Here is a 25,351-nt window from a genome sequence, read left to right as displayed (position 1 = left end):
CTCCATCATTGCATACAAGTATAATTTGTGTTCTGCCCTTTTATTCCTTGCAATCAAATTTGATAAGTGAATTATTTTATTATTTTCCTGACTAAGAGTTACAAGATAACCATAGATTGCTTCAAGCCAACAATCTCCGTGGGATCGACCCTTACTCACGTAAGGTATTACTTGGACGACCCAGTGCACTTGCTGGTTAGTGGTACGAGTTGTAAAAAGTGTGATTTACAATTCGTGCACCAATATATATATATATATATATATATATATATATATATATATATATATATATATATATATATATATATATATATATTGTAATGTAACAAATGATTAGCCACTACACTCATCCATCCTTTCAACAGCGTCAGCAGTATTTTCACATTGTCCAAAGGCACTCCAAAGCTCTTCCCTAATAGTGAGAAGCTGATGATTCCCAACTAAATTGGAACCTTGTGAGGACGAGATTCTTGCATGAAAATCATGGTTAACAGTCTACAGAGAACACAGCAAAATATAAGAACAAGGAATACAGAAGCCAAAAAAAAATTGAGATGAGAAAGAAATCAGATGTGATAAAAATTTGAGGACTAATAAAAGAAATATTAAACAAATAAAGAAAAAAATTTAAGCGATATACATGTATGCATATACATATTATTGTAAACATAGTTTACTAAGAGATAAAGAATCAAAGTCCATTAGATCAAGAAATACCCAACAATTCCAGTTGAGAATAGAAATCGATGAAGCCTGACGCACTGGAGCACTTGAGCTCGACGAACATTGAATGCTTGCATTGGAGTGAAACTCAACTGGATTCTTAAATTCGAAAGGAAAATGAGGAACAAAGGGATCCAGATGAAATTTCTAAATGGAATAAGAGAGGAATAACACCAGTAACTCTTAACACATCACACATGAAAAACACAAAAAAAAATATAGCCAACTGAGGTTAACTTGATCAGCAACAAAGTGGACTAACTCAACATCAGATTTACATAATAATGTTATCACCTGCTGTTGATTATCATGGGTGGAGTCCTCCAAAACCTCACAATATCAATATCATCACATATTATGTAAGACCCGGTTAATTAATGGCTAATTAACCCATAAATAAAAATTTATTCTAGAAAGCCAAAAATGTTATTTTTATGGCTTAATATGATAGAGGAGATTGGGACGAGAATTTCGGTACCAATTTTATAGAAAACGAACCAAGATTGGACCGAACGGGCCAAACCGGTCCAACCGGACCCAAAATGGGCCCTTGGCCCAACTAAACTAAACTAAAACCCTAGTTTTCAGCACTTTCTCTCCTCACAACACACAAACACACGTTAAAAATTAAGATGGAGGGGGGAAGAATACTCTCTCAAGTTCTCTCCCTTGGTTGATCTTCAAACCACCATAACTTTTGATCTAGAGCTCCGGTTGCCGCACCGTTTGCGGCCACACGTTCACCGCGGAAAGCTCTACAAAACCCATACAATCAATCTTGAGGTAAGCCACGTTTTGCTCTTCGAAATTCCAGCCCTTGTTTTCGAGTTTCATGGGTGAAATGTTGAGATTTTGGGTTCTTTGATGTTATAGGATCCAACTCTCTTGAAGGAGAAGGTTAATCTTGTCTCATTGGACCTTGGGTGTGGTAAAATTCTCAACCCTAGTGTAATTTATTGTTCTATGATGTTTGGGTATTGAGATGTTGTGTATGGATATGATGATTGTGGCTTAGGTTGTGTATATGTGAATATTGGAGCTTGATTAGTGATTTTGGAAAGCTTGGAGAAGGGTTTTGTGTGATAAAATCTGTTCTTGGAGGTGTTGATACCTTGAGGGCTTGTGGATAAGTGGTTTGGAAGTGCTCCGGTTGAGCTTGGAAAATCGGCTAAGGTATGGTCTCGGTTTCCCGTATCTAATATGTAATGTGGTAGGAAATACTTAGGCTAGAGGCCCTAAGATAGGCATTGAATTGATGATGTTGTTGAATGATTGAGATATATGATGTGATCATATATGTGATTATGAATATTGATGCCTTGATTGTGTGATATATGAGAAAATGCATGTTGTGATATATGCTTGATGAATGATTGAGGTTGAATTGATGGGTGGTACCATGTTGATGGTGAGTATGATGATGATTATGTATAATGATGGTTGATTGGAAATGGAATTATTGGAAATTGGGATGAGGAAGGATGTATGACATGATATTGTGTTTGTCCTTTAGCCATTTGGTTGAGAAGTGTTAAAATGGTTGGATGTGGTTTTGGAAACCTTGGTAAAGTGTCAATGTGTGAGTTGAGGATGGCTTGATGTTGATTTTGGTACATTTTGATTGATTTCAAAGAAAAGGGATGAAATTGGCATGTTTTGATTGATTTTGAAAAGAGTTGAAAGTGGCTTGTTTTGAAAATGGCACTTTATGATTTTGTATAAAAACATGGTTTTTAGGCATACTTTGACGGGACATAACTTGGACTACGGATCTCTGATTTGTGCCAAATCTATTTAGAAATGAAATTGGATCCAGGATGTCCATGCCGTTCGAAGAACGAGTGAAAAATAATTTAAAATGAGAAAGTTATGTCTGTCGGAAGATTGGGGGTTGAATTTGTAAATTCTGCAGCTTTTAACTTAGAAAATTTTTAGCAGAATGACCCTCCGCGCGTAGGCTCACTTGGCACATATGTGCCGTTCTTCGAGAAAGCACCATCCACGCATGCGCGTGCTGTGCGCGGGCGCGTCGATGTGCTGTACCAAATGCCCAGCCATTTTCCCGAGAGTTGTGCCAGAGTTGTGCCAGTTTTGTGCCTGGGGCGCAAGAGCACCCACGCGTACGCGTTGCTGACGCGTGCGCGTCGTTGGCTAATTTTCAATTCGTGCGTCCGCGCGTATGACGCTTGCGCGTCGATGAGTTTTAAGGCCATCCACGCGTGCGCGTGGAGTGCGCGTACGCGTGGTCCTGTTTTCATCCCAAAGTTAATTTTTGAGTTTTAAAAGCCAAATTTCATACTTCTAAGCCTCCGATCTCACCATTTATGTCTTAAATCATTACGATGTGCCTAGCATGAGAAGAGGGGCTAGCGAATATGGTAACTTGCGAGTGAAGCAAGGGAAAAATGAATGATCAATGAGGATAAAAAATGATCATGTGAGATGCGGAGGATGGCGGTGGAAGTGCTTGTTATGCCATGGGCCGAAAGGCCGTAATTGTTGATGAATTGGCTGGTTATGGATTTAACCGTGAGCTGGATGGCTAGATTATTGCCGTGTTACGGTGGAGCCATGATTATGGCTAAGTATAAATGCATATATGATGTTGAATGAATTTTGAATGTTTGCACTTCCACTATCGGAGATGAAGGTTTCCCTGGGAGGAAGCAGTGGCTAGCCACCACGTGCTCCAGGTTGAGACTCGAAGGTCTGTTGACCCTATGTCGTAAGTGTGGTCGGGCACTGTGAAAGTCCCGGATGAGCTCGCCCCCGTAAATATTCACCAGTGAGGGTGATGGATATGGATCATGATTATGATCAAGTTTATGATGAGTATAACTCGAGTTGGGGATGCGCGACAGAGGGACAGTCCAATGGTTAGCTACCAGGACTTGTCGGGTTGGCTCTATAACCGACAGATGATATCATCAGCCACTAGGGACATGCATTCATCATATGCATACTATATGAATTGTTTGTGATTGCCTATTTGACTGCATATTACTTGCTAATTGTCTAAATGCCTTATCTGTTCCTATTTGTAAACCTCTTGTCTGATATAACTGTCTTTGCTATATTATACTCCTGCTGGTGGTTGGGAGGTCTGAAGGAATTGGAAAGGGAAGTATTAGTTAGACTGAAGAATCTTTAGTCAGTTGCCACTTATGGTTTAGCTTGTTTATAAGCTTTGATATTATCTGGAGGAAGTTCTAGGATTGCCTTCGGCTTTCCTCTATTATTATGTATTATATATGTGGAAGCTGTTACCATGCTGGGGACCTCTGGTTCTCACCCATGCGGATTTTGTGGTTTTCAGATGCAGGACGCGAGGCTCCTCGTTGAGGTATGCTGGAGACTTCTGGATTAGCGAAGATCCTTGTTCTCGGGACTCTATTTTGGTTTATATATCTTGTTTAGATACTTTTATCTCCATTAAATAATACAAACTGTGATGACTCCTCTTATAGGAGGTTTTGGAGAATAGGTTTCTGTATTTGTGTCCCTTTGGGTTTCCTTTGGGGTTTCCTTATTTTATTATATGTATATATTGCTATGCTCGGACCGGTTATCTTTGCAGCCGGATTTTGAGTCTTGATATTCCTATTTTTGACACTCTTTGTATATATATGATCTCGCGTTAGCTTATCCCTGTTCGTTACGTTATCGATCGGAGTGTTGCGCGTTCGAGTTACGGTTTTTGTTTACCCTTTTTTCTACAAAGGCTCCTAGTTATAATCAATTATTCATACTACTATACGTACTAAATTCTTGTTTTAGAGGTCGTAATACCTTGCCATCTCTGAATTATGACTTAATCATAAGACTCTGTATGGTAGGGTGTTACATTATGGTATCAGAGCAGTTCGTTCCTGTAGAGCCTGAGGAATGGACTGACTATGCTTCTGTGCATTTTCTGTGTGTGTGTTATGTGCTATTAGTATATCTGCTTGATATAATTGGCATAAATGTTCATGAGCATGCATTTGGGACTTTGAAGCACTAGACTTCTGATATTGAGACTGATCAACTTAATATCGATTGTTTGGTGTGTATAGGAACCAGATGGCGTCTCGTGTACGCGGTAGAGGTCGTGGGAGAGGTTGTACTAATGCTTGTGCGCCGGAGACTAACACTAATGACCCGGTGAACTTTATGACTGCGTTGGAGAACATGGCTACTACTATGCAAGCCACTGCTGAGGCTCTTGGTCAACAGATGAACAACCATGGTAATGACGGAGGTGGAGTTCAGGGCCCGATGACACTGGCAAACTTTTTGAAGGTTAATCCACCTAAGTTCAAGGGAACCACTAGCCCGACTGAGGCCGATACATGGTTTCAGGCCATGGAACGAGCACTGCAAGCGCAAGTGGTACCTGAAGGGCAGCGTGTAGAGTTCGCTACCTATTTGCTCACTGGGGAAGCGTCGCATTGGTGGCAAGGAATCCGATGCCTCCTGCAGTAGGGTGATGATTATATTACCTGGGATGTCTTCCAAGAGGAGTTCTATAAGAAGTACTTTCCGACTTCTGCCAGGACGGCCAAGGAGCTTGAATTGTTGCAGCTGAAGCAGGGTACTATTTCCGTATCTGAGTATACTGATAAGTTTGAGGAGCTGTTCAGATTCTCTCGTATGTGTCAAGGGACTCCGGTGGAATATGAGGAATGGAAGTGTGTTAAGTACGAAGGAGGACTCCGGAGTGATATTTTTAGTTCAGTGGGACCAATGGAGATTAGGACTTTCTCCGAGTTGGTGAACAAGTGTAGGGTTGCTGAAGAGTGTGTGAAGAGGGCAGCCGCTGAGAAAGGAAGTCACAAAGGATCATTTCCACAAAACCGAGAAAAGAGCTTTGCACCTAGAGGTCCGCCTTTCAAGAGGGGAGGTTCTTTAAGAAACAACTCCCAAGGGAAAAGGTTTGGGAAGCAGCCTTAGAATGATCAAGCTTGTACTAGGTGTGGGAGTCACCATCCGGGAGCACCATGCAAGGCCGGATGGGGTTTGTGCTACAATTGTGGAAAGGCGGGGCATAAAGCCGCAAGTTGTCCGGAGAAGCAGAAGCAAGGTGCTGGGAAAGCACAACAGACTGGTCGGGTGTTCACCACCTCAACTGTGGGTGCAGAGGGATCTGAGACACTCATTCGAGGTAACTGTGAAATGGCTGGTCAAATTTTAAATGCTTTATTTGATTCGGGAGCATCGCATTCATTCATTGCATTTGAGAAAGCCCATGAGTTAGGATTGAAGATCGTAACCTTAGGTTATGACCTAAAAGTATATAATGCTACCCATGAAGCCATGGTAACTAGGCTAGGATGCCCGAAATTTTCGTTTAGGTTCAAGCAGCGTGATTTTGTCCATAATTTAATCTGCTTACCGATGATCGGTCTTGATCTTATCTTGGGATTGGACTGGTTATCTGAGAACCATGTCCTGCTTGATTGTTCTACAAAGTCGGTGTACTTTATGCCAGAAGATACAGAAGGGCCGGTCGTGGTGAATAATTATTACTTGAATTTGATGATGGTGAACTATTCTGGAATCGAATGTCAGGGTATCCTGTTGTTAACCACTGGTGTTTTGGGTGATGATCAAAGGTTGGATCAGATTCCGGTAGTGTGTAAGTTTCCGGAAGTGTTTCCCGATAATATTGAGGAATTTCCACCTAACCGAGAGGTCGAGTTTGCTATTGAGTTGGTGCCTGGGGCGGGACCAATCTCAAGTGCTCCTTATAGAATGTCACCATTAGAGATGGCCGAGCTAAAGTCTCAGTTAGAGGAATTGTTGGGTAAGAATTTTATCCGACCGAGTGTTTCCCCATGGGGTGCTCCAGTGTTATTGGTAAAGAAGAAAGATGGAAGTATACGGCTCTGTGTGGATTACAGGCAGCTGAACAAGGTCACCATAAAGAATAAGTACCCGTTGCCGAGAATTGATGATCTCATGGATCAGTTACAAGTAGTTGGAGTTTTCTCTAAGATTGATTTGCGATCCGGTTATCACCAGATAAGGGTGAGGGGTGAGGATATCCCTAAGACCGCTTTCAGGACTCGTTATGGTCATTATGAGTATACTGTAATGTCTTTTGGGTTGACGAACGCTCCTGCAGTGTTTATGGATTACATGAATAGAGTATTCCGTCCGTTTCTGGATAAATTCGTTGTTGTCTTCATTGACGACATACTGATTTATTCCAAGACTGAAGAAGAGCATCCAGAACACTTGCGGACCGTGTTGCAGATTTTAAAGGAGAAGAAACTCTATGCGAAACTGTCTAAGTGTGAGTTCTGGAAGAGCGAGGTGAAGTTTTTGGGTCACGTGGTGAGTAAGAAGGGAATAGCCGTAGATCCAACTAAGGTGGGAGCTGTGATGGATTGGAGGCAACCAACCACAGTAACCGAGATAAGTTTTCTGGGTTTAGCTGGCTATTACAGAAGGTTCATCAAGGGCTTTTCGCAATTAGCCTTGCCGTTGACAAAGTTAACCCGCAAAGATACCCCATTTGTTTGGACTCCTGAGTGCGAGGAGAGCTTTCAGGCAATGAAGAAAAAGTTGACCACTGCACCTATGTTAGTGTTATCTGAGCCAAACGAGCCTTTTGAGGTATACTGTGATGCCTCGTTAAAGGGTCTAGGATGCGTGCTGATGCAGCATCATAATGTGGTGGCGTATGCCTCACGACAGTTGAGACCTCATGAAGTTAGTTACCCTACGCACGATTTGGAACTCGCTGCGGTCGTGTTTGTCTTGAAGGTGTGGAGGCATTATCTCTATGGGGTTAAGTTCCAAGTCTTCTCCGATCACAAGAGCTTGAAATACCTCTTTGATCAGAAAGAGCTTAATATGAGGCAAAGGAGGTGGATGGAATTATTGAAGGACTACGACTTTGAGTTGAATTACAATCCGGGAAAGGCAAATGTAGTGGCGGATGCGTTAAGTCGGAAGTCGTTATATGTGGCTTGGATGATGCTTCAAGAGGAGAAGTTGCTCAAGGGATTCGAGAGTCTAAAAATTGGTGCTCAAGAAGTATCTGGAAACTTGTGTTTGAGCCGATTAGAAATCTCAAGTGACTTTAAGTCCGAACTCCTAAAGGCTCATGAAAATGATGAAGCGTTATGGAAGGTGTTACTGGCTATCGAACAAGGAAAACAGTGGAGAGTGTCGGAAGAAAAAGATGGGTTATGGAGATTCAAGGGTAGGATCATTGTGCCAGATGTTGGCACTTTGAGGCAAGATATCTTAAAGGAGGCACACAAAAGCGGATACTCCATTCACCCGGGAAGTACTAAGATGTACCATGATTTAAAGGCGATATTTTGGTGGCCGGGTATGAAGAATGATGTGGCAAAATATGTTTCAAAGTGTTTAACTTGTCAAAAGGTAAAGATTTAACATCAAAGACCTTCTGGGATGTTGCAACCTTTAGAGGTTCCGCAATGGAAGTGGGAAAGTATTGCAATGGACTTTGTGTCAGGATTGCCAAGGACTAGGATTGGTTTTGATGCCATCTGGGTTATTGTGGACTGACTGACGAAGTCAGCTCACTTTTTGCCCATTCGGATGACTTACACCCTTGAGGAGCTAGCACGGTTATACATAAAGGAGATTGTGAGACTTCATGGTGTACCTGCTACTATAATCTCTAATAGAGATCCTCGTTTCACTTCGAGGTTCTGGGGTGCATTTCAGAAAGCTTTTGGAACCCGATTAAGCTTGAGTACAGCTTACCATCCTCAAACAGATGGTCAATCCGAGAGGACGATCCAAACCCTAGAGGATATGTTGAGAGCTTGTGTTTTGGACCAACTGGCGAGTTGGGATCGGTATATGCCGTTAGTGGAGTTTGCATACAATAATAGTTACCATGCGAGCATCGGAATGGCTCCATATGAGGCATTGTATGGGAGGAAATGTCAATCTCCGCTATGCTGGTATGAAGCTGGAGAGAAAGGCTTGTTGGGGCCAGAAATGATAGCTGAGACCACTGAACAAGTTAAGAAAATTCGAGATAGGATGCTTACGGCGCAGAGTCGCCAGAAGAGTTACGCCGATCAGAGGCGGAAGCCCTTGGAATTTGAAGAAGGAGATCATGTTTTCCTGAAGGTTACTCCAACCACAGGAGTAGGTAGGGCGATTAAAGCAAAGAAGTTGAATCCTCGATACATTGGTCGATTTCAGATCCTGGAGAGGATTGGACCGGTGGCGTATCGAATGGCTCTACCACCTCATCTTTCGAACCTGCACGACGTATTTCACGTGTCGCAGCTTCGGAAGTACACTCCTGATGCTAGCCATGTGTTAGAACCTGAATCGGTTCAGTTAAGGGAAGATTTGACGCTTCCAGTGGCTCCAGTCAGAATCGATGATACTGGTATCAAACGGTTGCGTGGAAAAGAGGTTTCATTGGTCAAAGTGGCATAGAGTCGAGGCGGTGTCGAGGAACACACTTGGGAACTTGAATCGGAGATACAAACGGATTATCCGCACTTATTCTCAGGTAATTGGATTTGAGTTTTGTGGGCAAAATTCCCAATTAGGTGGGTAGGATGTAAGACCCGGTTAATTAACGGCTAATTAACCCATAAATGAGAATTTATTCTAGAAAGCCAAAAATGTTATTTTTATGGCTTAATATGATAGAGGAGATTGGGACGAGAATTTCGGTACCAATTTTATAGAAAACGGACCAAGATTGGACCGAACGGGCCAAACCGGACCCAAAGTGGGCCCTTGGCCCAACTAAACTAAACTAAAACCCTAGTTTTCAGCACTCTCTCTCCTCACAACACACAAACACACGCTAAAAATTAAGATGGAGGGGGGAAGAACACTCTCTCTAGTTCTCTCCCTTGGTTGATCTTCAAACCACCATAACTTTTGATCTAGAGCTCCGATTGCCGCACCATTTGTGGCCACACGTTCACTGCAGAAACCTCTACAATCAATCTTGAGGTAAGTGATGAGCAGATAATTTATACACTTTTTGGTATTATTTTTAGTATATTTTTAGTAGAATCTAGTTACTTTTAGGGATGTTTTCATTAGTTTTTATGTTAAATTCATATTTCTGGACTTTACTATGAGTTTGTGTGTTTTTCTGTGATTTCAGGTATTTTCTGGCTGAAATTGAGGGACTTGAGCAAAAATCAGATTCAGAGGTTGAAGAAGGACTGCTGATGCTGTTGGATTCTGACCTCCCTACACTCAAAATGGATTTTCTAGAGCTAAAGAACTCAAAATGGCGCGCTTCCAATTGTGTTGGAAAGTAGACATCCAGGGCTTTTCAGCAATATATAATAGTCCATACTTTTCCCAAGTTTAGATGACGCAAATTGGCGTTCAACGCCAGCTCTTTGCCTAATTCTGGCGTCCAGCGCCAGAAACAAGTTGCAAAGTGGAGTTCAACGCCCAAACTGGCACAAAAGCTGGCGTTCAACTCCAAGAATGACCTCTCCACGTGTAGACTTCAAGCTCAGCCCGAGCACACACCAAGTGGGCCCCTGAAGTGGATTTATGGATCAATTACTTACTTCTGTAAACCCTAGTAGCTAGTTTATTATAAATAGGACCTTTTACTATTGTATTAGACATCTTTGGATTATCTCTTGATCTATTAATCACGTTTGGGGGCTGGCCACTCGGTCATGCCTACCCTATATTCACTTATGTATTTTCATACGGTAGAGTTTCTACACTCCATAGATTAAGGTATGGAGCTCTGCTGTTCCTCAAAGATTAATGCAAAGTACTACTGTTTTTCTATTCACTTCAACTTATTCCGCTTCTAAGATATTCATTCGCTCTTCAACCTGAATGTGATGAACGTGACAATCATCATCATTCCATATGAACGCGTGCCTGACAACCACTTCCGTTCTACATTAGATTGAATGAGTATCTCTTAGATCTCTTAATCAGAATCTTCGTGGTATAAGCTAGATTGATGGCGGCATTCATGAGAGTCCGGATAGTCTAAACCTTGTCCGTGGTATTCCGAGTAGGACTCTGAGATTGAATGACTGTGACGAACTCCAAACTCGCGAGTGTTGGGCGTAGTGACAGACGCAAAAGGATAGTAAATCCCATTCCAGTATGATCGAGAACCTCCAAGATGATTAGCCATGCAGTGACAGCGCATCGGACCATTTTTACAAAGAGGAATAGGATGCAACCAACGACAAGGGTGATGCCTCCAGACGATTAGCCGTGCTGTGACAGAGCATTTGGACCATTTTCCCGAGAGGATTGAAAGTAGCCATTGGCACCGGTGACATCCTTACACAAAGCCAGCCATAGAAAGGAGTAAGACTGATTGGATGAAGACATCAGGAAAGCAGAGGTTCAGAGGAATGAATGCATCTCCATACGCTTATCTGAAATTCTCACCAATGATTTACATAAGTATTTCTATCCTTCTTTTATTACTAAATTTCGAAAACTACATAACTATTTTATAACCGCCTGACTGAGATTTACAAGGTGACCATAGCTTGCTTCATACCAACAATCTCCGTGGGATTCGACCCTTACTCACGTAAGGTATTACTTGGACGACCCAGTGCACTTGCTGGTTAGTTATGCGAAGTTGTGAAGATATGTTCAGACCATGGTTCTGTGCATCCATTTTTGGTGCCATCGCCAGGGAATCAATTTCGAACAATAATTCACAACCTGAGTAACAATTTGGCTGTAGGGTATGTCAGGCGTGTCATGTTTGAGTTACATACTAAAGCTTGGCTGGCTATTAAGCCATGCCTGACCCCTTTGATTGGAGCTTTAGACTAAAGAGCATAAGATTCCTGGAATTCATATTAAAAATTTTGGAATCCTTATTTTTCTTTTTCAAAATGATTTTCGAAAAACATTAAAAGAAAATACAAAAAAATCATAAAATCATAAAAAAGCAAAAATATTTCATGTTTCTTGTTTGAGTCTTGAGTCAAGTTGAAAGTTTGGTGTCAATTGCATATTCATCTTGCATTTTTCGAAAATTCATGCATTCATAGTGTTCTTCATGATCTTCAAGTTGTTCTTGGTAAGTCTTCTTGTTTGATCTTGATATTTTCTTGTTTTGCATCTTTTCTTGTTTTACATGTGCATTCTTGCATCCATAGTCTAAACATGAAAGATTTCTAAGTTTGGTGTCTTGCATGTTTTCTTTGCATATAAAAATTTTCAAAAATAAGTCTTGATGTTCATCATGACATTCAAAGTGTTCTTGATGTTCATCTTGACATTCATAGCATTCTTGCATGCATTCATTGTTTTGATCTAAAATTTTCATGCATTGCATCATTTTCATGTTTCCCTCTCTCATCATTAACAATTCAAAAAAAAATATCTTTCCCTTTTTCTCTCTCATAAATTCAAAAATTAGATTTGACTTTTTCAAAATTTTTTAAAATCTAGTTGTTTTTATGAGTCAAATCAAATTTTCAATTTAAAAAAAAATCTTATCTTTTTCAAAACCTTTTTCAAAAATCAAATCTTTTTTCAATTTTTTTTAGTTATTTTCGAAAATTTCAAAAATATTTTTCAAAAATATTTTTCTTAATTTTACATTATATTTTCGAAAATAACATCATCAATTAATGTTTTGATTCAAAAATTTCAAGTTTGTTACTTACTTGTTAAGAAAGATTCAAACTTTAAGTTCTAGAATCATATCTTGTGATTTCTTGTGAATCAAGTCATTAATTGAGATTTAAAAAAAAGATCAAATCTTTTTCAAAAACTAATTTCTATCATATCTTTTCAAAAATATCTTCTTATCTTATCTTTTTCAAAAATTTGATTTCAAAATATCTTTTCTAACTTCCTAACTTCTTATCTTTTCAAAATTTGTTTCAACTAACTAACTAACTTTTTGTTTGTTTCTTACCTTTTTCAAAACTACCTAACTAACTCTCTCTCTCTCTCTAATTTTCGAAAAAATCTTCCCTCTTTTTCAAAATTTCTTTTTAATTAGACTAATTATTTTATTTTTTATTTGAATTTTCGAAAAACTACTAACCTTTTTCAAAAACTATTTTCGAAAATCACTAACTCTTTTTCAAAAATTATTTTCGAAAATCTTTCTCCCTCATCTCCTTCTAATTATTTATTCATCTACTAACACTTCTCTTCATCTCACATCACTGCTCCTATCCTCACCTTTGTGTTTGGATTCTCCATTCTCCCCTTCTTTACATTATATTCTTTGCTCACACAAAGGAATCTCTATACTGTGACATAGAGGATTCCTCTTCTTTTCTTTTTCTCTTCTCTTTCTTATGAGCAGGGACAAAGAAAAAGGCATTCTTGTTGAAGCTGATCCAGAACCTGAAAGGACTCTGAAAAGAAAACTAAGAGAAGCTAAATTACAACAATCCAGAGACAACCTTATTGAAAATTTCAAACAAGTAAAGGAGATGGCAGCCGAACCCAACAACAATAATGCAAGGAGAATGCTTGGTGACTTTACTGCACCTAATTCCAATTTACATGGAAGAAGCATCTCCATTCTTACCATTGGAGCAAACAATTTTGAGCTGAAACCTTAGCTAGTTTCTCTGATGCAGCAGAACTGCAAGTTTCATGGACTTCCATCTGAAGATCCTTTTCAGTTCTTAACTGAATTCTTGCAAATCTGTGATACTGTTAAGACTAATAGAGTAGATCCTGAAGTCTACAGGCTCATGCTTTTCCCTTTTGCTGTAAGAGACAGAGCTAGAATATGGTTGGACTCTCAACCCAAAGACAGCCTGAACTCTTGGGATAAGCTGGTCACGGCTTTCTTAGCCAAGTTCTTTCCTCCTCAAAAGCTGAGCAAGCTTAGAGCTGATGTTCAAACCTTCAGACAGAAAGAAGCTGAATCCCTCTATGAAGCTTGGGAAAGATACAAGCAGCTGACCAAAAAGTGTCCTTCTGACATGCTTTCAGAATGGACCATCCTGGATATATTCTATGATGGTTTATCTGAGCTATCAAAGATGTCATTGGATACTTCTGCAGGTGGATCCATTCACCTAAAGAAAACGCCTGCAGAAGCTCAAGAACTCATTGACATGGTTGCTAATAACCAGTTTATGTACACTTCTAAGAGGAATCCTGTGAGTAATGGGATGCCTATGAAGAAGGGAGTTCTTGAAATTGATACTCTGAATGCCATATTGGCTCAGAATAAAATATTGACTCAGCAAGTCAATATGATTTCTCAGAGTCTGAATGGAATGCAAGCTGCATCCAACCGTACTCAAGAGGCATCTTCTGAAGAAAAAGCTTATGATCCTGAAAACCCTGCAATAGCAGAGGTGAATTACTTAGGTGAACCTTATGGAAACACCTATAATCCATCATGGAGAAATCATCCAAATCTCTCATGGAAAGATCAACAAAAGCCTCAACAAGGCTTTAGTAATGGTGGAAGAAACAGGTTTAACAATAATAAACCTTTTCCATCATCCACTCAGCAACAGACAGAGAACTCTGAACAAAATACCTCTAATTTAGCAAACTTAGTCTCTGATCTATCTAAGGCCATTGTAAGTTTCATGAATGAAACAAGGTCTTCCATTAGAAATTTGGAAGCACAAGTGGGCCAGCTGAGTAAAAGGATCACTGAAATCCCTCCTAGTACTCTCCCCAGCAATACAGAAGAGAATCCAAAAGGAGAGTGCAAGGCCATTGAATTGATCACCATGGCCGAACCTGTAAGGGAAGGAGAGGACGTGAATCCCAAGGAGGAAGACCTCCTGGGACATCCAGTGATCAATAAGGAGCTTCCCTCTGAGGAACCAAAGGACTCTGAGGCTCAACTAGAGACCATAGAGATTCCATTAAACCTCCTTATGCCCTTCATGAGCTCTGATGAGTATTCCTCTTCTGAAGAGAATGAAGATGTTACTGAAGAGCAAGCTGCCAAGTTTCTTGGTGCAATCATGAAGCTGAATGCCAAATTATTTGGCATTGAGACTTGGGAAGATGAACCTCCCTTGTTCACCAATGAACTAAGTGATCTGGATCAACTGACATTGCCTCAGAAGAGACAGGATCTTGGAAAGTTCATAATACCTTGTACCATAGGCACCATGATCTTTAAGGCTCTGTGTGACCTTGGTTCAGAGATAAACCTCATGCCCCTCTCTGTAATAGAGAAACTGGGAATCTATGGGGTGCAAGCTACTAAAATCTCACTAGAGATGGCAGACAATTCAAGAAAACAGGCTTATGGATAAGTAGAGGACGTGTTAGTGAAGGTTGAAGGCCTTTACATCCCTGCTGACTTCATAGTCCTAGATACTGGGAAGGATGAGGATGAATTCATCATCCTAGGAAGGCCTTTCCTAGCCACAGCAAGAGCTGTGATTGATGTGGACAGAGGAGAATTGATCCTTCAATTAAATAAGGACAACCTTGTGTTTACAACTCAAGGATCTCTCTCTGCATCCATGGAGAGGAAGCAGAAAAAGCTTCTCTCAAAGCAGAGTCAACCAAAGCCCCCACAGTCAAACTCTAAGTTTGGTGTTGGGAGGCCACAACCAAACTCTAAGTTTGGCGTCAAACCCCCATATCCAAACTCTAAGTTTGGTGTTGGGAGTTCTCAACAAAACTCTGCACATCTGTGAGGCTCCATGAGAGCCCACTGTCAAGCTATTGATATTAAAGAAGCGCTTGTTGGTAGGCAACCCAATGTTTATTTATCTAATTTTATTTTTGTTTTTCATGTTTTCTTAGGTTCATGATCATGTGGAGTCACAAAATAAACGAAAAATTTAGAAACAGAATCAAAAACAGCGGAAGAAAAATCACACCTTGGAGGAAGCACCTGTCTGGCGTTCAACGCCAGAACAGAGCATGGTTCTGGCGCTGAACGCCCAAAATGGGCAGTATCTGAGCGCTGAATGCCCAAAATGGGTAGCATCTGGGCGCTGAACGCCAGAATTGCACCCTGGAGAAGAGCTGGCACTGAACGCCCAGAACAAGCATGGTTCTGGCGTTCAACGCCAGAAATGGGCAACAAATGGGCGTTGAACGCCCAAAATGGGCACCAACCTGGCGCTGAACGCCCAGAGTTGTGTGCAAGGGCATTTTACATGCCTAATTTGGTGCAAGGTTGTAAATCCTTGAACACCTCAGGATCTGTGGACCCCACAGGATCACCTCAGGATCTGTGGACCCCACAGGATCCCACCTACCTCCACTCACTTTTTCTCACCCCTCTTTCACACAATCCCATAAACACTCTTCCCCAAAACCCTTCACCAATCACCTCAATCTCTCTTCCCTATCACCACTTCACCACTCACATCCATCCACTCTTCCCCATAAACCTACCTCATAAACTCCACCTACCTTCAAAATTCAAAATCAATTTCCCACCCAACCCACCCTAAATGGCCGAACCTAACACCCTCTCCCCCCACTATATAAAGCCCTCCATTCTTCTTCATTTTCACACACCACAACCCTCTCTTCTCTTCTTGGCCGAAACACAACCCATTCTCCCTCTCCTCCATTTCTTCTTCTTCTTCATCTATTCTTTCTTCTCTTGCTCGAGGGCGAGCAAAATTCTAAGTTTGGTGTGGTAAAAGCATAAGCTTTTTGTTTTTCCATTACCATTGATGGCACCTAAGACCGAAGAATCCTCTAGAAAAGGAAAAGGGAAGACAAAAGCTTCTACCTCCGAGTCATGGGAGATGGAAAGATTCATCTCCAAAGCTCATCAAGACCACTTCTATGATGTTGTGGCCAAGAAGAAGGTGATCCCTGAGGTCCCTTTCAAACTCAAGAAAAATGAGTATCCGGAGATCCGACATGAAATCCAAAGAAGAGGTTGGGAAGTCCTAACAAACCCCATCCAACAAGTCGGCATCCTAATGGTTCAAGAGTTCTATGCCAATGCATGGATCACTAGGAACCATGATCAAAGTAAGAACCCAAATCCAAAGAATTATGTTACAATGGTTCGGAGGAAATACTTAGATTTTAGTCCGGAGAATGTGAGGTTGGCGTTTAACTTGCCTATGATGCAAGGAGATGAACGCCCCTACACTAGAAGGGTCAACTTTAATCAAAGGTTGGACCAAGTCCTCATGGACATATGTGTGGAAGGAGCTCAATGGAAGATTGACTCCAAAGGCAAGCCGGTTCAACTAAGAAGATTGGACCTCAAGTCTGTGGCTAGAGGATGGTTGGAGTTCATCCAACGCTCCATCATCCCCACTAGCAACCGATCTGAAGTTACTGTGGACCGGGCCATCATGATCCATAGCATCATGATTGGAGAAGAAGTAGAGCTGGAGCTTCCATAGAAGGAGACATTCACATTGAGGAAGAGAAGCCCATCACTAAGAAAAAGATGGAGCAAGCAAGAGAGCCCATTCATGGAGCTCAAGAGGCGCAGGAAGCTCATCACCATGAGATCCCGGAGATGCCTCATATGCATTTTCCTCCACAAAACTATTGGGAGCAAATCAACACCTCCTTAGGATAATTAAGTTCCAACATGGGACAACTAAGGGTGGAACATCAAGAGCACTCCATCATCCTTCATGAAATAAGAGAAGATCAAAAAGCAATGAGGGAGGAGCAACAAAGACAAGGAAGAGACATAGAAGAGCTCAAGGACATCATTGGTTCCTCAAGAAGGAAATGCCACCATCACTAAGGTGGACTCATTCCTTGTTCTTACTTTCTCTGTTTTTTGTTTTCTCTATGTTAAGTGCTTATCTATGTTTGTGTCTTCATTACATGATCATTAGTAGTTAGTAACTTTGTCTTAAAGTTATGAATGTCCTATGAATCCATCACCTCTCTTAAATGAAAAATGTTTTAATTCAAAAGAACAAGAAGTACATGAGTTTTGAATTTATCCTTGAACTTAGTTTAATTATATTGATGTGGTGACAATGCTTCTTGTTTTCTGAATGTATGCTTGAACAGTGCATATGTCTTTTGAAGTTGTTGTTTAAGAATGTTAAATATGTTGGCTCTTGAAAGAATGATGACTAGGAGACATGTTATTTGATAATCTGAAAAATCATAAAAATGATTCTTGAAGCAAGAAAAAGTAGCAAAGAACAAAGCTTACAGAAAAAAAAAATAAAATAGGCAAAAAAAAAAAAGCAAGCAGAAAAAGCCAAAAGCTCTTAAAACCAAGAGGCAAGAGCAAAAAGCCAATAACCCTTAAAACCAAAAGGCAAGGGCAAATAAAAAGGATCCCAAGGCTTTGAGCATCAGTGGATAGGAGGGCCTAAAGGAATAAAATCCTAGTCTAAGCGGCTAAACCGAGCTGTCCCTAACCATGTGCTTGTGGCGTGTAGGTGTCAAGTGAAAACTTGAGACTGAGCGGTTAAAGTCAAGGTCCAAAGCAAAAAAAGAGTGTGCTTAAGAACTCTGGACACCTCTAATTGGGGACTTTAGCAAAGCTGAGTCACAATCTGAAAAGGTTCACCTAATTATGTGTCTGTGGCATTTATGTATCCGGTGGTAATACTGGAAAACAAAGTGCTTAGGGCCACGGCCAAGACTCATAAAGTAGCTGTGTTCAAGAATCAACATACTGAACTAGGAGAATCAAATAACACTATCTAAACTCTGAGTTCCTATAGAAGCCAATCATTTTGAATTTCAATGGATAAAATGAGATGCCAAAACTATTCAAAAGGCAAAAAGCTACAAGTCCCGCTCATCTGATTGGAGCTATGTTTCATTGATAGTTTGGAATTTATAGTATATTTTCTTCTTTTTATCCTATTTAATTTTCAGTTGCTTGGGGACAAGCAACAATTTAAGTTTGGTGTTGTGATGAGCGGATAATTTATACGTTTTTTGGCATTGTTTTTAGTATATTTTTAGTAGAATCTAGTTACTTTTAGGGATATTTTCATTAGTTTTTATGTTAAATTCACATTTCTGGACTTTACTATGAGTTTGTGTGTTTTTCTATGATTTCAGGTATTTTCTGGCTGAAATTGAGGGACTTGAGCAAAAATCAGATTCAGAGGTTGAAGAAGGACTGCTGATGCTGTTGGATTTTGACCTCCCTGCACTCAAAATGGACTTTCTAGAGCTACAGAACTCAAAATGGCGCTCTTCCAATTGCGTTGGAAAGTAGACATCTAGGGCTTTCCAGAAATATATAATAGTCTATACTTTTTCTAAGTTTAGATGATGCAAACTGGCGTTCAACGCCAGCTCTCTGCCCAATTCTGGCGTCCAGCGCCAGAAACAAGTTGCAAAGTGGAGTTCAACGCCCAAACTGGCACAAAAGCTGGCGTTCAACTCCAAGAATGACCTCTCCACGTGTAGACTTCAAGCTCAGCCCAAGCACACACCAAGTGGGCCCCTGAAGTAGATTTATGCATCAATTACTTACTTCTGTAAACCCTAGTAGCTAGTTTATTATAAATAGGACCTTTTACTATTGTATTAGACATCTTTGGATTATCTCTTGATCTATTGATCACGTTTGGGGGCTGGCCACTCGGCCATGCCTACCCTCTATTCACTTATGTATTTTCATACGGTAGAGTTTCTACACTCCATAGATTAAAGTGTGGAGCTCTGCTGTTCCTCAAAGATTAATGCGAAGTACTACTGTTTTTCTATTCACTTCAACTTATTCCGCTTCTAAGATATTCATTCGCTCTTCAACCTGAATGTGATGAACGTGACAATCATCATCATTCCCTATGAACGCGTGCCTGACAACCACTTCCGTTCTACATTAGATTGAATGAGTATCTCTTAGATCTCTTAATCAGAATCTTCGTGGTATAAGCTAGATTGATGGCGGCATTCATGAGAGTCCGGAAAGTCTAAACCTTGTCCGTGGTATTCCGAGTAGGACTCTGAGATTGAATGACTGTGACGAACTCCAAACTCGCGAGTGCTGGGCGTAGTGACAGACGCAAAAGGATAGTAAATCCCATTCCAGTATGATCGAGAACCTCCAAGATGATTAGCCATGCAGTGACAGCGCATCGGACCATTTTCACAGAGAGGAATAGGATGCAACCAACGACAAGGGTGATGCCTCCAGACGATTAGCCGTGCTGTGACAGAGCATTTGGACCATTTTTCCGAGAGGATTGAAAGTAGCCATTGGCACCGGTGACATCCTTACACAAAGCCAGCCATAGAAAGGAGTAAGACTGATTGGATGAAGACAGCAGGAAAGTAGAGGTTCAGAGGAATGAATGCATCTCCATACGCTTATCTGAAATTCTCACCAATGATTTACATAAGTATTTCTATCCTTCTTTTATTACTAAATTTCGAAAACTACATAACTATTTTATAACCACCTGACTGAGATTTACAAGGTGACCATAGCTTGCTTCATACCAACAATCTCCGTGGGATTCGACCCTTACTCACGTAAGGTATTACTTGGATGACCCAGTGCACTTGCTGGTTAGTTATACGAAGTTGTGAAGATATGTTTAGACCATGGTTCTGTGCATCCGTTTTTGGTGCCATCGCCAGGGAATCAATTTTGAACAATAATTCACAACCTGAGTAACAATTTCGCATACCAGTAAGCCATGTTTTGCTCTTCGAAATTCCAGCCCTTGTTTTCGAGTTTCATGGGTGAAATGTTGAGATTTTGGGTTCTTTGATGTTATAGGATCCAACTCTCTTGAAGGAGAAGGTTAATCTTGTCTCCTTGGACCTTGGGTATGGTAAGATTCTCAAACCTAGTGTAATTTGTTATTCTATGATGTTTGGGTATTAAGATGTTGTGTATGGATATGATGATTGTGGCTTAGGTTATGTATATGTGAATATTGGAGCTTGATTAGTGATTTTAGAAAGCTTGGAGAAGGGTTTTGTGTGATAAAATCTGTTCTTGGAGGTGTTGATACCTTGAGGGCTTGTGGACAAGTGCTTTGGAAGTGCTCCGGTTGAGCTTGGGAAATCGGCTAAGGTATGGTCTCGGTTTTCCGTATCTAATATGTAATGTGGTAGGAAATACTTAGGCTAGAGGCCCTAAGATAGGCATTGAATTGATGATGTTGTTGAATGATTGAGATATATGATGTGATCATATATGTGATTATGAATATTGATGCCTTGATTGTGTGATATATGAGAAAATGCATGTTGTGATATATGCTTGATGAATGATTGAGGTTGAATTGATGGGTGGTACCATGTTGATGGTGAGTATGATGATGATTATGTATAATGATGGTTGATTGGAAATGGAATTATTGAAAATTGGGATGAGGAAGGATGTATGACATGATATTGTGTTTGTCCTTTAGCCATTTGGTTGAGAAGTGTTAAAATGGTTGGATGTGGTTTTGGAAACCTTGGTAAAGTGTCAATGTGTGAGTTGAGGATGGCTTGATGTTGATTTTGGTACATTTTGATTGATTTCAAAGAAAATGGATGAAATTGGCATGTTTTGATTGATTTTGAAAAGAGTTGAAAGTGGCTTGTTTTGAAAATGGCACCTAATGGTTTTGTATAAAAACATGGTTTTTGGGCATACTTTGACGGGACATAACTTGGACTACGGATCTCTGATTTGTGCCAAATCTATTTAAAAATGAAATTGGATCCAGGATGTCCATGCCGTTCGAAGAACGGGTGAAAAACAATTTAAAATGAGAAAGTTATGTCCGTCGAAAGATTGGGGGTTGAATCTGTAAATTCTGCAGCTTTTAACTTAGAAAATTTTTAGCAGAATGACCCTCCACGCGTAGGGGCACTTGGCACGTACGCGCCGTTCTTCGAGAAAGCACCATCCACGCGTGCGCGTGGTGTGCGCGGGCGCGTCGATGCGCTGTACCAAATGCCCAGCCATTTTCCCGAGAGTTGTGCCAGAGTTGTGCCAGTTTTGTGCCTGGGGCGCAAGAGCACCCACGCGTACGCGTGGCTGACGCGTGCGCATCATTGGCTAATTTTCAATCCGTGCGTCGATGAGTTTTAACGCCATCCACGCGTGCGCGTGGAGTGCGCGTACGCGTGGCCCTGTTTTCTTCCCAAAGTTGATTTTTGAGTTTTAAAAGCCAAATTTTATACTTCTAAGCCTCCGATCTCACCATTTATGTCTTAAATCATTACGATGTGCCTAGCAGGAGAAGCGGGGCTAGCAAATATGGTAACTTGCGAGTGAAGTAAGGGAAAAATGAATGATCAATGAGGATCAAAAATGATCATGTGAGATACGGAGGATGGCGGTGGAAGTGCTTGTTATGCCATGGGCCGAAAGGCCATAATTGTTGATGAATTGGCTGGTTATGGATTTAACCGTGAGCCGGATGGCTAGATTATTGCCGTGTTATGGCGGAGCCATGATTATGGCTAAGTATAAATGCATATATGCTGTTGAATGAATTGTGAATGTTTGCACTTCCACTATCGGAGATGAAGGTTTCCCTGGGAGGAAGCAGTGGCTAGCAACCACGTGCTCCAGGTTGAGACTCGAAGCTCTGTTGACCCTATGTCGTAAGTGTGGCCGGGCACTGTGAAAGTCCCGGATGAGCTCGCCCCCGTAAATATTCACCAGTGAGGGTGATGGATATGGATCATGATTATGATCAAGTTTATGATGAGTATAACTCGAGTTGGGGATGTGCGACAGAGGGACAGTCCAATGGTTAGCTACCAGGACTTGTCGGGTTGGCTCTATAACCGACAGATGATATCATCAGCCACTAGGGACAGGCATTCATCATATGCATACTATATGAATTGTTTGTGATTGCCTATTTGACTGCATATTACTTGCTAATTGTCTAAATGCCTTATCTGTTCCTATTTGTAAACCTCTTGTCTGATATAACTGTCTTTGCTATATTATACTCCTCCTGGTGGTTGGGAGGTCTGAAGGAATTGGAAAGGGAAGTATTAGTTAGACTGAAGAATCTTTAGTCAGTTGCCACTTATGGTTTTGCTTGTTTATAAGCTTTGATATTATCTGGAGGAAGTTCTAGGATTGCCTTCGGCTTTCCTCTATTATTATGTATTATATATGTGGAAGCTGTTACCATGCTGGGGACCTCTGGTTCTCACCCATGCGGATTTTGTGGTTTTCAGATGCAGGACGCGAGGCTCCTCATTGAGGTATGCTGGAGACTTCTGGATTAGTGAAGATCCTTGTTTTCGGGACTCTGTTTTGGTTTATATATCTTGTTTAGATACTTTTATCTCCATTAAATAATACAAACTGTGATGACTCCTCTTATAGGAGGTTTTGGAGAATAGGTTTCTGTATTTATGTCCCTTTGGGTTTCCTTTGGGGTTTCCTTATTTTATTATATGTATATATTGCTATGCTCGGACCGGTTATCTTCGCAGCCGGATTTTGAGTCTTGATATTCCTATTTTTGACACTCTTTGTATATATATGATCTCGCGTTAGCTTATCCCTGTTCGTCACGTTATCGATCGGAGTGTTGCGCGTTCGAGTTACGGTTTTTGTTTACCCCTTTTTCTACAAAGGCTCCTAGTTATAATCAATTATTCATCCTACTATAGGTACTAAATTCTTGTTTTAGAGGTCGTAATACCTTGCCATCTCTGAATTATGACTTAAGCATAAGACTCTGTATGGTAGGGTGTTACATATTACACGAACAACATGAAGAGATGTATTCAATTCATATCCAATGGGTCTAGGATCCACTATGAAGACAATTTTCTTGTTCATTAACTGAGAAATCATGCTATTCGGAACAGTGTAATCATCTTTTGACTAAGGAAAAAAAATAGAATAGGTCATTAGCAAAATTCACATACCTGAACCATAAACACTAAACTGAAAACAAGGACAATTAAATTAAATTAAAACCAAAATGATTACTTGGGAGGAATTTTCTTCGTCTATAAAAAATTCTGAACAACTCTTTTTGAGTATTTGCATCACCTCATCATCCTCAAGTATGAAAATATTGCTGCCATTTGAATGGGAAACAATAATTTTGATCCGATACCTAAATAATGTAAACAAAAGCAAAATATACACTGAGAAATAGGTGCAGAAGATGCAATAAAGCAAAAAGAAAACTGGTACCAACAACTCGGAGAGATAAAATAGATACCTTCTTATGACATCAACACACTCAACTCTACACAGATAACAATAAAATAAATTCCTAACATAACAAACAGGTGCATTACACAAACAGCAGTAGTACCACCACTTCTGATGTTTCAGAACGTCAATAATCTCACCGATCAAAAAACAAATATGATCCTGTAGAGAAACAATAATTGGTATATTATGATACATGTTTTATCATACTACACATGTTGAAACACAGTTCAGACGGTTGAGAACATAAACATAAATACTAACATTTCTTGATGCAGAAGAATATATTTTAGCACAAAGAATGTCAGCAAGCATCTCTTTAATGCTATGCAGTTGTATTGGAACACCAGATATGACTTGGTTGTCATAACTTCTAAGCTGTCCACACTGAGAGAAGTCTTCAAGTATTGGGCTAAAGGCCGAATCAGAACTAACATCCTTAAAATTTGGAAGCAAAGCATGAATTACAAAACGCAGCCAACTTTGTAAAGTATGAGTAAAAATCATATTGGCATGTAAAGAATACCATTCAAAACAACAGACAAAGAATTAGAAACTGGGGATCAACAAACTATATCTAAAAATGATTCCTCCAATTCATTAATATCTAACATAAAGAAAGAGTACTAACCTTGATGCATTGATCAGCCTGAAGTTTGTTGAAAAAACATGCATCACTAATAACATTGATGATTTTAAAGGTACCGCAATAACCGCGAGTGTTAATCCTCTTTCCTTGAACTTTGAAAACAATCTATTTCCCAATGAGTTGATGAAAAAACTGTGGACAGTATTGGTGCTCAATTTTCTGTCATAGATATTGAAAAGTGATCACTAATTAATGGACAAAATTGAAGAATAAGAAATAGTTATTGATACACTATACAGAAATAAAATTTAAGAGAATTAAACATACCTCCAGTTCATCTTCTAACAACAAAAACACATCAGAACACGTTCTCCCTAATAGCTTAGTGGCTGCACTGTCTAACAAGACAAACTTTCCACAAGAAGTCCCATCTTCAACAACTATCTTAATCCTGTAACTATAACCAAGAAAGTAAATATCAGATTAATCTATTTGTGAGTCTCACAAGAAGCTGATACGTGAAGCTTACTTACATTATTGAATCAGAACAGATGAAAGAAAATTTTTAAATCATAACCTGGATTTACCTGCTGGACCTCTCTGCCGCACAGCTGACAATGAAACACATTATCATCACCTACAATTGGATGACCACAAACACAAGAAAAGACCCACCACTCTGAATCTTCAACAATCTCTTTAATTTTTCCAACCACAAAAATTGTCCATCCTATTAAAATAAAAAATTTATCAATTGAATCGACAAAGCATGTATACAATATGCAAAAATCAATTAACATGAGTACTTCTTACATAGCACTAAAAGATGTTAAAAACCTAATAGTACACACCTCATTGTTTCCCTTAAGATTAGAAATAGTCCATATTAGCTTCCAATCAAAAGATTCATCATCAATAACAGATACTAAATCCCCAATCTCATTATTACGCAGTCTACTGAAATGGTCGCTTGCAATACGGTACCTATGAAAAAAAATTAATTAATATTAGGG

At 40.1% G+C, this 25,351-nt stretch overlaps 1 protein-coding gene and 1 non-coding gene across 2 annotated transcripts; both read right to left on the bottom strand.

The window, feature by feature from the left end:
- Nucleotides 1-333: 333 nt before the first annotated feature.
- On the bottom strand, nucleotides 334-23,578 carry LOC148562538 (uncharacterized). Its single transcript, XM_088489880.1, has 5 exons — nucleotides 23,519-23,578; nucleotides 23,261-23,410; nucleotides 1,018-1,053; nucleotides 718-870; nucleotides 334-495 (listed from the first exon to the last, which is right to left on the bottom strand). Exons 1-5 carry the CDS (start codon nucleotides 23,576-23,578, stop codon nucleotides 334-336), a joined length of 561 nt encoding a protein of 186 aa, XP_088346006.1.
- Nucleotides 13,530-13,637, bottom strand: LOC148562539 (small nucleolar RNA R71). Its single transcript, XR_015888320.1, has one exon. It is a non-coding gene; the product is annotated as a small nucleolar RNA R71 (small nucleolar RNA).
- Nucleotides 23,579-25,351: the final 1,773 nt, after the last annotated feature.

The sequence above is a fragment of the Arachis ipaensis genome, chromosome B6, assembly GCF_059453495.1.
Source record: "Arachis ipaensis isolate K30076 ecotype BB chromosome B6, ASM5945349v1, whole genome shotgun sequence".
Classification (NCBI taxonomy): domain Eukaryota; kingdom Viridiplantae; phylum Streptophyta; class Magnoliopsida; order Fabales; family Fabaceae; genus Arachis; species Arachis ipaensis.
Note: the sequence above shows the minus strand (reverse complement) of the source record. Positions and strands in the feature narration are given on the sequence as shown.

What these genes read in the sequence shown, in the direction of transcription:
- LOC148562538 (XM_088489880.1), bottom strand. Translation starts at nt 23,578, where the DNA reads ATGCAAATACTCAAAAAGAGTTGTTCAGAATTTTTTATAGACGAAGAA. An exon ending in CCCATGATAATCAACAGCAG is followed by an intron (nt 871 to 1,017) that starts GTGATAACATTA and finishes TATTCCATTTAG; the next exon opens with AAATTTCATCTGGATCCCTT. An exon ending in TTCTCAACTGGAATTGTTGG is followed by an intron (nt 496 to 717) that starts GTATTTCTTGAT and finishes TGTTCTCTGTAG; the next exon opens with ACTGTTAACCATGATTTTCA.